Consider the following 16977-nt stretch of genomic DNA (forward strand, 5'->3'; position numbering starts at 1 on the left):
CAGAATGAACACTCCCCCTCCCACCATTCCTATCCTATCTCTACGATACACACTCCAGTGCCGTGAGAAAATTTCTGCATCCATTATATCATTTCTCAGCCATGATTCAACTTCTATTACAATATCTGGTAAATATATATCTATTAAATTAATTCTATTCCTTTCTTTACAATACTTCTACAGTTCAACACTAACAATTTTATGTCACCCCTACTTGATTTCCAGTTCCCTGTTCCCTTATCACCGCTCCCTAGGCCATCCCGTTTCCCTGAATGTACCTCCCTATTACCCTTCCAAACAAATTTCCTAACTTATATGTACCACTGCGGTTTAAATGAAGGCCACCCGAGCGCAGATCCCTATCTCCTACCCACCCATTAGGATCTAGAAATTTCACTCCCAGTTTCCCACATACCCACTCCATAGTCTCATTTAAATCCCCAATCACCCTCCAGTCAGTATCCCTCCTACACAATATTCCACTAATAACAATCTCCGCTTTCTTAAACTTCACCCGTGCTGCATTTGCCAGATCCCACACATCTCCAACTATGTTGGTACTTATATCAGCTTGCCTTACGTTGTTGGTACCAACGTGAAACACTACCACCTTCTCCTTCCCCTCCTCCCTCTCTTCTACTTTCCTCAACATCTGCCTCAACCTAATTCCTGGATAACATTCTACCCTGGTTCCCTTTCCTCCACACACTTTCCCCACGTGTCTAACGATGGAATCCCCCATGACCAGATGTTATACGTTATCTTGTACAGAATGTATGTTTCTATAGAATATATTGTATGACGTTCAAAAATTCTAAAATATCACTTCGGTATATTATTAAAATGTGAAACATTACCCGCGCGCTAATACAGTCTGCCGTCAGCGGCTACCGGCGATGTTCCATGGTGACGTCACAGCGACAACCAATGGCAGCCCGTAACGCGGAATGACTAACCTTACTGTTCTCTATTAACCTTGCATTACCCTACCTAACAGAGAGTCAGAGAGAGAGAGAGTGTGCAGAAGAAGTAGTAGTAGTAGTAACTGAAGCGGCAGAATTCAGTAAGTCCTGCACAATATTGATACGGTAGATGAAGTAATGGTCATTTTTTTCACAATATTGGTTACATAATTAGGACATGAAAGGTTCATTATAAAAAAATAAGGCATTCTTACTTTCATCTTCAGTGGAGTGGGCTCCTTTCTTTATATAAATATCCAACTTGTATTTATCCATAATATGCCTGAGCAGCTTAATTCTTATGCAGAGTCCAATGAGAGTCGCCAGAGAACAGTGAGGTACTGTGGGGTTGAATTCAACACGCACAACACATACAGCACCTTGCGTGGCTGGTTTTATCTGTGGGAGAAAAAATAATCATCACATATGATTTTCTTCTATAGGAACTAAAATGCATAATCATTTCATACAACTTCAACATTTAAAATCCTTTTAAATCTTGATCAACACTTTTTTCTTTCTACAATTCTGAGATGCATAAATCTCCTATTTAACAACATTTAAGTAAGATGCAAGGCATATTACACATCTCAAAATGGCTACACGAATATTTTCAGAGTTCTTCAAATTTCAGAAGATAAAGACGCCTTTAACTGGGTATAACGTCTTCCATATATGAATCTGATGCAAGAGTAGGGAGGAAGCAGCCGTGGTCTTAATGAAGGTACAGCGCCAGCATTTGTCTCGTGAAAATTGGAAACCATGGAAAGCCATCTTCAGGGCTGCCGACAGTGGGGTTTAAACCCACTATCTCCCAAATGCAAGCTCACAGCTGCGTGAACCTAACAGCACGGCCAACTCACTCGGTTGTTGTATCCTCCTAAAATTCTCTTTAAGTTGCATCAATGATACCACATCCCAGAAATAGAATATTCGAAGAACTTACGTTTTTATAAGCCTGATTTTCCTATGTGGTGGCACTAGGTTTTGATGGTTTTTCAGAGGATGGAGTGAAACATATATTCTTTTACAGGTACGTGTGATATGTTCACTCTAATTTAGATAGTTACTTTTTAAGAAACGTGTTAGTTCCACCTTTTCATTACAAATCGTGATGTACATAAAATCACCACGGATAACAAGTCATGTTAAAATGTAGGACGTGTTTTGTCCCCCTTTGGGGACATCTCCAGCTACATGTAACTTCAACAATAAAAATATACACATATGAATAAAGAAATGCACTATGTAACATTAAAATCAAAGTGGAAAATTTGTCAAAAAATCCATCCATCATCTTAGGTGCACTAAATAAATATGCGTGAACAAAGATGCCGCTTAAAAATACAACAGTCACAAGAAATGCGTAAAATAATGAGAAATGCATTAAAGACTTAAATGTTTGATATCTGGAGGAATATACAGGGGTGCTGAACAATGTCACCTTGAGCATCTGTGATTGGTATAAAAACTTTTAAGATATAGGTGGTAAACAAGTCACATTGATGGCATCCAATATACTGGGAAACACCTCTTTTAAAGTGATAGTGAATGACTGCATTCTGGACGAATCTTAACGTAGCTATGGACTGAAGGAACCAAGTCCTGAAAAAAACTTGACACTGGCAAATTGTAAAAGTGATATTCCACCAGACATAAAAGAGAAGTGTAAAAAGGAAACAAGAAAAAAACCTAAAATGAAATGGCAACCAAAAAGGAAAAATAAAATCCAAACTTAAACAATGTGTAAATGAACTACTTACTCCCTGCCGGCCCCATCGGAAATGCTGTGTTTTACTGCTGCACCTGAGCTCAACCGACTAGTAACTGTGGTTGCTGTGGAGTAGCCTTGTTGAGGGGAGGCAGAGGGAGACACTAGTATGGGCAAGGCAAGAGTAGAGCTAGGAAATGTTTGTGTGTTATTATCTATGGAAAAATTAATATCCTGCTTCTTAAAAATGTTATTTCATCAAAAATATGTTAGGTTTTCAGACATTTCATTAAGATCTCCAACTTGGATTATTTGACCAAGGTGAATAAACATATTTTCGTAAATATTTAAAGGAATGCCTTAGTTCATTATCCAATATCAAGAAAATGAAGGAACTTACTAGAAAATTGAGTCTAGCAAAGAAGGCAGCTAAGGATAACATGATTGCAAGCATAATTGGCAGTCATACAAATTTTAGTGAAAAATGGAAGGGTATGTATAGGTATCTTTTTTTTTTTTTTTTTGCTAGGGGCTTTACGTTGCACTGACACAGACAGGTCTTATGGCGACGATTATAGGTATTTTAAGGCAGAAACAGGTTCCAAGAAGGACATTCCAGGAATTAATGAACAAGGGGAGTGTGTATATGAGGATCTTCAAAAGGCAGAAGTATTCAGTCAGCAGTATGTAAAGATTGTTGGTTACAAGGATAATGTCCAGATAGAGGAAGAGACTAATGCTAAAGAAGTATTAACATTTGCATATGATAACAAAGACATTTACAATAAGATACAAAAGTTGAAAACTAGAAAAGCAGCTGGAAATGATAAGATTTCTGGGGATTTACTAAAGGCAATGGGTTGGGATATAGTACCATACCTGAAGTACTTATCTGATAATTGTTTGCATGAAGGAGCTATACCAAATGAATGCTAGTTGCCTTACGTCGCACCGACACAGATAGGTCTTATGGTGACGATGGGATGGGAGAGGCCTAAGAGTGGGAAGGAAGCGGCCGTGGCCTTAATTAAGGTAAAACCCCAGCATTTGCCTGGTGTGAAAATGGGAAACCACGGAAAACCATTTTCAGGGCTGCCGACAGTGGGGTTCGAACCTACTATCTCCTGAATACTGGATACTGGCCGCACTTAAGCAACTGCAGCTATCGAGCTCGGTACCAAATGAATGGAGAGTTGCTATAGTAGCCCCTGTGTATAAAGGAACGGGTGATAGACATAAAGCTGAAAATTACAGGCCAGTATGTAAGCTTTGGGAAGGCATTCTTTCTGATTATATTAGACATGTTTGCGAAATTAATAACTGGTTCGATAGAAGGCAGTTTGGTTTTAGGAAAGGTTATTCTACTGAAGCTCAACTTGTAGGATTCCAGCAAGATATAGCAGATTATCTTTGATTCAGGAGGTCAAATGGACTGTATCATGATTGACCTGTCTAAAGCATTTGATAGGGTGGATCATGGGAGGCTACTGGCAAAAATGAGTGCAATTGGACAAGACAAAAGAGTGACTGAATGGGTTGCTATATTTCTAGAAAATAGATCTCAGAAAATTAGAGGAGGCAAAGCTTTATCTGACCCTGTAATAATTAAGAGGGGAATTCCTCAAGACAGTATTATTGGACCTTTATGTTCACACACACACACACACACACACACACACACACACACACACACACACACACACACACACACACACACACACACACACACACACACACACACACACACACACACACACACACACACACACACACACACACACACACACACACACACACACACACACACACACACACACACACACACACACACACACACACACACACACACACACACACACACACACACACACACACACATATATATATATATAAATGATATGAGTAAAGTGGTGGAATCAGAGGTAAGGCTTTTTGCAGATGATGTTACTCTCTATAGAGTAATAAATTACAAGATTGTGAGCAACTGCAACGTGACCTCGAAAATGTTGTGAGGTGGACAGGAGGCAATGGTACGTTGATAAACAGGGTTGAAAGTCAGGTTGTGAGTTTCACAAATAGGAAAAGTCCTGAGTTTTAATTACTGCATTGATGGGGTGAAAGTCCTTTTGGGGAACATTGTAAGTATCTAGGTGTTAATATAAGGAAAGATCTTCTTTGGGGTAATCACATAAATGGGATTGTAAATAAAGTGTACAGGCATGTAATGTGGTTATAGCAGGAAAATATTCAATACAATATTGCACACCTTGCTGAATTAAAACAGGTGATTAATGGCTCCTTTTACAAGTTAGGGTTATACGTATGGCCAGGATTGCCTGTTTTGAAATGGAGCATACCATTCAAAGAGCAACTCAACGCTGAGTGTTGGGTGAGGGTCTGACTCCTTTACCCATTGACATACTAATTTTAACCCGTGAGTGGTCGCTGTATGAGATTTTCTCTCACATTATTTTTTATTGTGATATTACTTCACAGTGATGAAAGGGAGGTGACTGTTCCTTCTTCTAGCTGAGTTTATAACTGTCGTGAGTACAGTGATTCACATTTGAAGGGTAAGCACCCCCTCCCCTAGTCAGAAAAAAGGTTCCTATGTGACCGTGCGTGCTGCCTGAGAGTTTCTCTCATCGCGCGACTAATGACGGTGCTATTTTGAAGTGGAGCAGGAAACTTACTCCTGTTGTACGCGTTAGTATTTGTATAATGAGCACTTCTTTTTTTGAAAATGTTATTGTGTTCAGAACCCTGCTTTGTACATAAATATTACTAGACATAATGCATATGTGACATTTTACTTTTTACAACTTCAGGATGGAAGTTAACATTGCATACGTTATTTTAAGTAGTAATTTGTGTCCTTAATAAACAGCTAATCATGTCCGGTTCATGGCTAAATGGTTAGCGTGCTGGCCTTTGGTCATAGAAGTCCGTGGTTTGATTCCCGGCGGGGTCAGGAATTTTAACCTTAATTGGTTAATTTCGCTGACACGGGGGCGGGTGTATGTGTCGTCTTCATCATAATTTAATCCCCCATCATGACGCGCAGGTCACCTACGGACATCAAATCAAAAGACCTGCATCTGGCGAGCCGTACTTGTCCTCGGACACTCCCCGTGTTAAAAGCCATCTCTCTCTCTCTCTCTCTCTTACACTAATCATTTCATTATTATCCAAAAAATATGATGTAGAACATGCGTTTCATTTCAGTAGTAAATTTCAGCCTTACGCCCCACAAAACTGTGAAAAGTATTATATTTATTTTAATGTGAGAGAAAGTCTCACGCGCGACCACTCACGTTACATTTCGGCTAGCGACCACTCGCGGGTTAATGTACCGAGCATGCGCATGTATACAATATTTTCATGTATAAGATACAGTTTTACGCTACTAAGATTTATACATGTAATCCGCAACACACTGAATTTTAATCATACTCTTGTTTGATGTGATGAAGTGCAGCACCCAAAAGAACAACTGGTGTAATTTTAATGGTGTGAAACACCCTAAAACACAACAGGAAATGCAAAGCCACCAAATACTTTCATGGATTTCTTTTCTTCAAAATCACAGCCTGCTACTTGTCTGGAAACATCTCAGTGAATGAAGTAGCAGTTGAGGTTGAACAGGTGACAAAAGCACGGTGATAATCGATAATGCTATCTCGTTACACTTTTCTTGCTTGTCTTGCATTCAACATTTATGGCATGGTTTAGGGTTATGAGCCTTGTGTAATGTTCCCAGTGATCTCATACAGGGTGAGTTGGGATTTTTTTCTGTGAATAACTGATTGGCAAAACTGTTTCTTTCAGTTCTTATCTCACCCCATAAAAAGTCGTGAATCACATGTGAGAAATGTATAGAGGGTAGGGATCTATTTTTTTTCTAGTTGCTTTACGTCGCACCGACACAGATAGGTCTTATGGCGACGATGGGACAGGGAAGGGCTAGGAGTGGGAAGGAATCAGCCGTGGCCTTAATTAAGGTACAGCCCCAGCATTTGCCTGGTGTGAAAATGGGAAACCACGGAAAACCATTTTCAGGGCTGCCGACAGTGGGGTTCGAACCTACTATCTCCCGAATACTGGATACTGGCCGCACTTAAGCGACTGCAGCTATCGAGCTCGGTAGGGTAGGGATCTGGAGGGAGGGTCCTGTTTATGATGAGCATGCCTGCCAACTGTCAAAAAAGAGAAATCTGGAAGATTCTAAAGCAGAATTTTTTTTTAAAGACTACGCGCATGCGTCACAAAGTCTAGAGACATAATGAAAAGGGATGGCAAGGTGGGAGATTATAAGCAATACTAATACAAGGCAAATATATGTTATGATCACCCCTGAAATTAAACACTTACACAAAGTTACATCTTGATGAGTGCTCACCTGTTTCCACTTAACACTGGGAACACTTTTGCATAATTGTATAAAGCAAGGAAATTAAGCACAATATGCCTCCTTAAAGACTAATATTTCTTAGTTGAACTCATTACGAAAACCACTGAAAATACTAAATCACTTCCAAATTTGTCACACAATTCCACGAGCTTCAGAACTACTGCCAATGTTACTCACACCCACACACAAATAAAGCCTTTCACAGCTGCTACGAAGCACAACACAATTACTAAAGTTGTTATATATAAATTCACAGCCTGCTACTTTTCACGGATTTCTTTTCTTCAAAATCACAGCCTGCTACTTGTCTGGGAACATCTCGGTGAATGAAGTAGCAGTTGAGGTTGAACAGGTGACAAAAGCAATGTGATTATCGATACATTTACTGGTCAAATTTCAAACGCTGCATCTCGTATTACCAACTACTATCAAAAGTCAAACAAATCCGATTTGACCGCAGAAAGCGAAACCAAGCACGGATATTCAAAATCCGTCAGTAACGTTGTTCATCCATACAACTGTAAAAAAAAAAAAAAAAAATATATATATATATATATATCCACAGCGCAACAGCTCCGAAGGGCCATGGCCTACCAAGCGACTGTTACTCAGCCCGAAGGCTTGCAGATTACGAGGTGGTGTGTGGTCAGCACGAAGAATCTCTCGGCCGTTATTGCTGGCTTTCTAGACTGGGGCCGCCATCTCACCATCAGATAGCTCCTCAATTGTAATCACGTAGGCTGAGTGGACCTCGAACCAGCTCTCAGATTCAGGTAAAAATCCCTGAACTGGCCGGGAATCAAACCTGGGGCCTCCGGGTAAGAGGCAGGCACGCTACCCCTACACCGCGGGGCCGGGGTTCAACCGTAAAACACACTCAAAATCCGTACACTTTATGGAAAAACTGGAATACTTGGCAAGTATGATAATTGGTTTTATTGCAGAATTTCATATAAAATCATATATGGATGGTTTATCACCAGTTTTATTACATTCCCAGCCATCTTCCTTTGTCTTTTTGTAGGCTGGATGGACTTCATTATCATTGTCACTTTCAAACGCGTCATCACTCTCACGTGAAATTTTTTTAAAATGCTGCTATAATTTTCACTACTAGTAAATAAAACTGTATAATTTTCTAAAAATACATCACTGCCCAATTCACTCTATCCCATAATATATGTTCGATTTTATTCCTTGTAATACAATGTTTACTAGGGCTGCTGATTATCAAGCGGGTAATCACCCTACTTTGAGAGCGATTGCCTGCTGCGTGATATACTCTGTTATGTCTTGTTCATGATATTAACACAAAAAAAAGAGTTCAATTTTGCACAGTTAATGTTTAGCTGTCTGATAATATCCTGGGGAAAATAAATTGAAATGCTATATTATTCATTTTTTATGTAGTATTCCCTATCCAGCTAAACAAAACTTTCTGGGAAGAACACTGACTTCATTATAAGACATCATAAGCCAGATGAAATCAGAATAGGTCATTCACAAGTTGATATTAGATTTAGCCTTTGCTGGCAGGACCTAGTGTTTACAATGCACTATGTCGCCTGGTGTGGGCTAGAGCAATTTTGTTACTTTCATTGATCTGTCTCTGTCTTATCCTTGGCTTTGACAATATGAAAGTGACTGAGGTATGAGCGATGCCAGTACTGTAATGCCATTCCTTCTGCAACCAGTCCCTGCTATGAATGGTGTGAAAATGTTGCTCATAGAGTCAGTTGAGCATGCATTTCAGTGGGCTTGGCAGACTGATATGCAATAGCAACCTCTGGCTCAGAGAGAAAAGCAACGGGGAAACTACCTCGTTCCTCATTTCCCTAGTATGCCTCTTCAGTGATGCCTAGGCCATGTATCACAGCTGATGGCAGAGCTATTGAGGATCCAACCAGCCTTAGGCCTGAAGACTGAACATACTGTACATACATGATTTAACTAAAATGGTAGGGTAATACAATGCAAACAAAGAAGGGAAGGTTACAAAGAAATAATGTAACAAAGGCTTTTCAGTCTGTCAAACACACAGCAAATACAATGTAAATTATAACGCTATAAACATACCTGTAAAAAACATACTAACATACAAAGAATGACATGTTTCGTTCTACAAGAACATCCTCAGATTCTATCAAATCACTTTAAAAACAATCTTATATATGTACAGTATTGTTTACGTAGCGTAAACTTGTCAATGATAGATAGTTTAGTGATAACATGAAACAGTAATGACAAAAATAAAAATATATACAAGTCCGGACTTAACAACGGCAGTCTAGATAAGTACATAAGTTTTCATTATATTAATACTTGTATATATTTTTATTTTTGTCATTACTGTTTCATGTTATCACTAAACTAACTATCATTGACAAGTTTACGCTACGTAAACAATACTGTACATATATAAGATTGTTTTTAAAGTGATTTGATAGAATCTGAGGATGTTCTTGTAGAACGAAACATGTCATTCTTTGTATGTTAGTATGTTTTTTACAGGTATGTTTATAGCGTTATAATTTACATTGTATTTGCTGTGTGTTTGACAGACTGAAAAGCCTTTGTTACATTTAACTAAGTCAACACTGGAAAACATGGCTTCATTCTTAACAAAAAAAAGAGGGTTATGTTTAGTATCCATTGTACACGGAAGTTAAAGAATCTGGTCTTAACAGAATTTCTTTATACTCCTGAGGTACAATTCAATACTGATATTATTAATGGCAATAACATATCAGGAAAGTAAACTATTATGTACAAGAAATTATTCAAATGTATTACCTGTTAATGGTACATATAGTATATGGGGAGGAAAGTCACCAGTTTTGTGTAGTATACAAAATGACTACCATTATGGACAAAGCATTGTGACAACGTGGCTTACCTTCACCCACATGCAACTCCATCTGCATCCGGAAGAGCTACACCTCACTGTGACAAGCTTACGCATGGGACAATTCATCCTTGCAAACTGGTCCACAAATGACTAACTCTGGGAAGTCATCTCTATGCTATCATGCTACGTCATCGCCTGTGATGTGCAAAACCACTGTCAATCAATCAATCAATCAATCAATCAATCAATCAATCAATCAATGACTTGCATTTAGGGCTGTTGGCCAGGTGGCAGATTCCCTATCAGGCGTTTCTGTAGCCTTTTCTTAAACGTTTTCAAAGGACTTTGAAATTTTTTTCTAAAATTACTCCAATCCCTTACCACTCATCCTATAAATTAACATTTGTCCCAATTTGTCCTCTTGAATACCAACTTTATCTTCATATTATGGACTCTCCTACATTTAAAAGCTCCACTCAAGCTTATTTGTCTACTAGTGTCAATCCACGCCAACTCTCCGCTGACAGCTCGGAACATACCACTTACCCCCAAGTCTTTCCAGCCTAAACTTTGCAACTACTCCTTTGTCAGAAATTACACAGAACAAATCATGGAGTACATACTACTTGGGCTGAGAATATACTTCTACTAAATGCTCATGCTTGTCTGTCTGTTAGGTCATCAGCCCAGAGGCTGGTTGGATCCTCAAATAGCACCACCAAAGGTTATGCGGTTATAAGGAAATCGCAAAAACCAATGGCAGCACCAAAATGAGGCGTACTAGGCAACACGAGGAGTGAGGTAGTTTGCCATTGCTTTCCTCACTGGGTCAGAAAGTACTATTGCAGCGCGACTGACCCTACGAGCAACACCTTTCATAACACTCAGATGCACTAGTTGTGCTCTGAATGTTAATACTCAGCACCACCCATACCCCAGCAAGCAGCTTCCATATTGTCACAGCCATGGATGAGACTGGGACTTCGGTGAAAGCTACACTTTACTCTGGCCTGTGCCAAGGGATGGATACAAAAGTACTGTATCCATCAAGAAATGGCAGCAGGTAATGCTCATGCTTATGAGTATATAATTTGAGTAAGTACTCACGTTTTATTCATACCACCCATGCTGCTTTCCTTCGGATCTTTTTTGGTTCTCGTATCAAGTAGTCCTGGTGTAGGTCTTATACACTGGAACCATACTCTTACAAGAGACTTATATACCCTCTCCTTTACTTCCTCACTAGAACACCTAAATACTCTCATAACCATGTAAACAACCTCATTAATATGATTACACCACTGAAGATCATTAGTTATATTACCACCTAGGTACTTAGAGTAATCCCCATGAGCTACTATCACCCCATCAACACAGTAATTAAAACTGAGAGGACTTTTCCTCTTGGTAAAACTTACAACCTGACTTTTCATCCCATTCACCATCATGCCATTGTCCTCTGTCCATCTCACACCATTGTCTAGGTCCCCCTGCAGTCGCTCACAATCCTGTAACTCATATTACTCGATACAGTATAACATTATTTGCAAATAGCCTTATCTTAATGTAACCACAATGACACACACAAAATGTTGTCAACTTGCATAAATGGATTTATTGACAATTATTAACAAATTAAACACATATAACCTTAATCACTGTACCACAAACAAAACACTTCACTCCGAGAACATCAACAAGACACCATTTTAACAACTGCCTATCACTTCAACATGGAGACTGCAACCACAGCATGTCAACTACCAACTTTACTAAACCAATTCACATACTTCAAACACTCATTAGCACGATGCACGTCTGATCAGAACTCCTGTTAAACCATGACTCTTACTAAACAATAACTCATCTCTACCATCAAGACCACCTCTTTAAATAGGTGCCTGGCCAGGCTTCAATAAAGATACGTTACAAAAATACCTTCTCGTAAATTCTCACATGCCTAAGAACATGGTTATAATGTACAGAATATTCCACCATCGTTGTACAGTGTGTTACACAATTCTGTAGCGGATTACAAATCACATATACAGGTAATAATAAATTATATACAGGTTCTTACATTAACTTAACTCATATAAATGTCTATATACAATACATGTTTCATGACATAACCCCATAAACACTGCTATCATTCAACTATGTAAATAATAATAATAATAAAAATAATAATATTAATAATAATAATTCAAGCTCGATACTTGTATTATTTACTCATGGGTGAGAGAATATTGTTTTCAAGTTATATCAGTTTATCACACTTGCATCAATCTGTGATTCCAGATCTTAATTCATTTCATTTATATATATAAGAAAACTTCAAGGTCAAATAATACTGCCCTGTGGGACCCCCCTTCTTAATAATTACAGGATTACATAACACTTCACCTACTCTAATTTTCTGAGTTCTATTTTGTAGAAATTTAGCTATCCATTCAACCACTATTTTGTCTAGTCCAATAGCCCTGATTTTTGTCAGTCATCTCCTATAATCTAGCCCCTCAAGAGCCTTGGAGAGGTCAATAGTGATACAGTCCATTTGACCACCTGAAACCAAAATATCTGCAATACCTTACTGAATCCTACAACTTGAACTTCACTGGAATAACACTTCCTCAACCCGAACTGCCTTCTATCAAACCAGTTAGTAATTTTGCAAATATATATATTATAATCAAACAGCATGCTTTCTCAGAGCTTACAAACGACACATGTCAGGCTGACTGGCTTGTAACAATTCGCTTTATGTTTATCACCCTTTCCTTTGTACACTGGGGCTACTATAGCAACTCTCCATTTATTTGATATCACTCCTTCATGGAAACAGTAATCAAATTAGTATTTTAGATAGTGCATTATACCCCAATCCATAACCTAGAAATCTTATCAATCCCAGCTGCTTTTCTAGCTTTCAACTTTTGTATCTTTTTGTATTTGTCTTCATTATCAGTGTTCTCCCAAGAAATTTTCGTCAGCTGGGAGGCAGAAATGAATAGCCGGGTGGGGAATACTACGTAAAAATAGTGAACGGAATTATTTCAGTGTTATTATCACAAACACCTATAAAGGAGTATTTTCAACTCCTAGTGTTCTACTGCTCTTTCACTCACGCAACACTGGGGCTTAACCATTCGGTTGCTGTAGAGTGTCATAGGGGTTTAAGACGTCGGACAGAATCAGGTGCTCGTATGCGATTCCACGCTAATTCAGACACCGCTCACGCACGACATTACATAATAATCAAGCTAAACATTGAAACTCCAATGCAATTGATGCAATTATACTGACAATAACGAATATTTATCATTTAAATAAACAGTTTTACAGTGTTTACATTTTTCTTTGGAACTCGTTATGACGCAAATATGTATTAATAATATGTAAGTAGCACATATCTAGGTTGTGTTAGCTGGGCAGTCTGTAAAATCGGCAGTACACCCATTAAAAAGGTCCTAGGGAGAACACTGATTACCACAGGTAAATTTCAGTAATTCACCAGTCACCTCCTCTATCTGGACATTATCCTTCTATCCAAATATTTGTATGTACTGATGATTGAATGCTTCATCCTTATGAAAGTTGTCACATACATATACATTCCCCTTTTCATTAATGATTCCTGTAATGTCCTTCTTGGAACCTGTTTCTGCTTTAAAGTATCTACACATATCCTTCCAATTCATATAGCTGCCAATTATGTTTACCATAATGATATCCTTACCTGACTTTTTCATTAAATTTAATTTTCTAGTAAGCTCCTTCAATCTCTCCTTACTCCTGCAACCATTCCTACCTTTATTATTTTCTAATCATCCCTCCTAATTTGGCTAATGTGAATTTGAGAATACATAAGGAGATAAATCTAAGCAAGTGCGCACTGTTATTTGCCTTGAGCTATTACCGGTGAGAGGAAGCATGTGTGAAGAGGAGGTAGGAGCAACCTGAGTAGAGGAAGTTGCTTGTTTAATGCGTGCTGCAAATATTCTTTTCATCTGTTGACAATTACTATGCATTCGCTTAGACGACCATCTCACTTGACAATAACAACATCAAAGGCTGAAGACAAGAAACAAGTGCTTACATTTATCTTTTCACGTATTTTCGAATACACACTAGCCGTCATAGATATTTTAGAATTTTCATCTTCTGTTTCTCTTTTCTTTCTAGATTTTGATAAGACTTAAGGAGACTTTCAGAAGTTTGCCCAGTTTAACAACATGTCATCGAAGTCTGAATTGACAGCATAATCAAACTTAGTTCTATATGTAAGTGTCTACATTCAAAACAAGTGTAATGCTTCCAGTTATATATAACCGGCATTCACCATAACACGTCAGAAATGGTCTTTACATAGTTTTATTTGCTTTTAATGAAGAAATTACCAGAACGTTCTCAAACCCACAAACCATTGAGCAACGTCTAAACAAAGTGGACCCACATTTTATTATAACATTAACAAGTGTTTTTTACTACGTATGTTTTTAATAGAGTATCTTTGTAAACGATGTTTCACTTTTTAAAGCATTTATGATAATTTTGATTATAGCTGAAGATGGGCAAAATTAAAAGCTTAAACAAGTCCTAGTATATTAAATGAACTGTTAATATATTTAGCACGACAGGTATTGAATAGGTAGATCTATTTAATAAATTCTTTTTAAGAACTGAATCTCTTTATGTTCCTTTCTGTGCCGTTTCCCACATAGCTGATTATATTATCAAATAATTCCGCATCAGCATCAGTACCAGACTTACCAGGTCTGTACACCTCAAAAACATCAAATTGCTTAGTATCTTCAGAGATAAGTCTCACATGTAGAATTTCACGTTTCTCAGCCTTAATGTTTTCACAGTTTACAAATTCATCTTTCATCATATGAATACTCCCCTCCTATCATTCCTAATCTGTCTTTATGATAAATACTCCAGTTCCGTGAGAAAATTTCCGCATCCATAATATCACTTGTCAGCCATGACTCAATTCCTATTACAATACCTGGTAAATATGTATCCATTATATCAGTTAATTATATTCCTTTCTTTACAATACTTCGACAGTTTAACAATTTTATGTCTTCCTTACTTAACTTTATGCTTCCTATACTATCATCACAAATCTCCAATCCACCCCGTTTCCCTGAATGTACCTCCCTATAACTCTTCTAAACAAACCCCTCTATCCAGAACATTCGACAAACACCCCTCTCACCTTCTTGGTTCTTTCATTCCTTCATTTACAGTATAAATACCACTGCCCTCCTTCACTCTGGTTAGTCCATGTCTTATTATGGTTATCTGAGGTGGAGAGGCAACCCTCAGTGATTCTACAACTGGGAACTGGTTCAACCTGGATTTTTCCTTCGCCATGGCCCTGCAAAACAAGGTGAGAGAAAAGAGAGAGATTTTGATATTAGTGGTCACCTTTTGGGAGCTACTTTTTAACAGATGTGTTATTTAGTTTATGACTTTATTTTTGTTTCTTCATCAATTAGAGGTGGGTGTTAGTATCTTCTCTGTTTCCTGTGGGTGATCTTTGGCAAGGTAATCATGGAACTGGCAATGATGTATAATGTTTTCTACTACCAGTTCATAGAGTAAGGGCTTTAAAATTCTATAATCAAAGTTTACTAGAATTCCACGAGTTCTCTCTTTTCCCTAACTTTCATTACATCTTGTCGTACTCACTCGAACATTGTTTGCTCTGGCATGAGGAAATTAATCTCCCAGAGAAGTTTATGCATGGAGAAATACAGTATGTTATAGGTTGTTTCATGGTAGTAACTACTCAGTGTACTCCTCGAAGTCTGCCATGCTCGCATTCAGGTAGTGATGTCAGGTTTGTTTGTTTCATGGAACTGAATTGTACTTCAAGTCGTTCTACTACTATCACTACTACTGATCTGCATTTAGGGCAGTCGCCCAGGTGGCAGATTTCCTCCGTTGTTTTCCTAGCCTTTTCTTAAATGATTGCAAAGAAATTGGAAATTTATTGTACATCTCCCTTGGTAAGTTATTCCAATCCCTAACTCCCCTTCCTATAAACAAATATTTGCCCCAATTTGTCCTCTTGAATTCCAACTTTATCTTAATATTGTGATCTTTCCTATTTTTAAAAACACCATCCAAACCTATTCGTCTACTGATGTCCTCCCACACCATCTCTCCACTGACAGCTCGGAACATACCACTTAGTCGAGCGTCCTCCCACACCATCTCTCCACTGACAGCTCGGAACATACCACTTAATGTAGGATGTTAAAAGGTATGTTTTTTTCACCTATTCAATACATATAAATTTTATAAATTAGGAATTTATTGTAGATTCCACTTGAGACATGTTTCGCCCTTCATTGAGGGCATCATCAGTCAAAATATCACCTCAAGGTAAAAAATCAGGTAACTGGTTAGTAGTAGACATGTACAAATTAATACATATTATTAACAACATATAAAAATTAAGTATGGGAAAAAATTTGCACAAAAGTGATGGTTGAACATGTAGGTTTAGATGAAAAGTCAGCACCAATGCCTAAAAATAACAAAGTAGAGTTCTGCAGTGGTGCTCTGGAGAAACAGTTGACGCAATCATATGAAAATAAAAAGTTTAAAAAATATTTACAATAAAACAATTAAGGGAGAAAAGGTGTAGTGTTTGGCATCAATGTTAGTAACCAAAAATTGATGTCAAAGGTTGGTAACTATACAGTATTTACATAGTTCAATTGAACAGTTGAGATAAAGTTTTTTAAAAATATTTACATTTAACATTCAGCGTAAATGTTTGTAATAAAAACTAATGTTAATGATTGGTAACTATATAGTAATTACATTATCTAATTGAAAGTTGAGAATTTACAATTATATACATATTTACACAAGAGCAGCTGGTGCGCAAGGATAAAAAAATTTTTTAGTACCAAGTGCGTCCTGATGTTTTAGAGGTTGGAAGAAAGAATTAGCATTGACATTTCAGAAATATGTAGAGCAGATTATTTTAGTTAAAAATCACCGGGGGTAGGGGAAATTT

The 16977-nt window shown here is 37.8% G+C and overlaps 1 protein-coding gene across 2 annotated transcripts in view; it reads right to left on the bottom strand.

Moving 5' to 3' along the window:
* galla-1 (cytosolic iron-sulfur assembly component galla-1) overlaps window positions 1–16977 on the bottom strand; it is a 63146-nt gene that overhangs the window by 9185 nt on the left and 36984 nt on the right. The window contains exons 3-4 of one of the 2 annotated variants that reach the window (XM_067148487.2): window positions 11351–11440; window positions 1178–1361 (exon numbers count right to left, since the gene is read on the bottom strand). In XM_067148487.2, the coding sequence (XP_067004588.1) occupies window positions 1178–1361; window positions 11351–11440 (274 nt within the window). The remainder of the gene's footprint in view (window positions 1–1177; window positions 1362–11350; window positions 11441–16977) is intronic. The other variant, XM_067148488.2, reaches the window with a different exon arrangement.

The sequence above is a fragment of the Anabrus simplex genome, chromosome 5 (genome assembly GCF_040414725.1).
Source record: "Anabrus simplex isolate iqAnaSimp1 chromosome 5, ASM4041472v1, whole genome shotgun sequence".
NCBI lineage: Eukaryota > Metazoa > Arthropoda > Insecta > Orthoptera > Tettigoniidae > Anabrus > Anabrus simplex.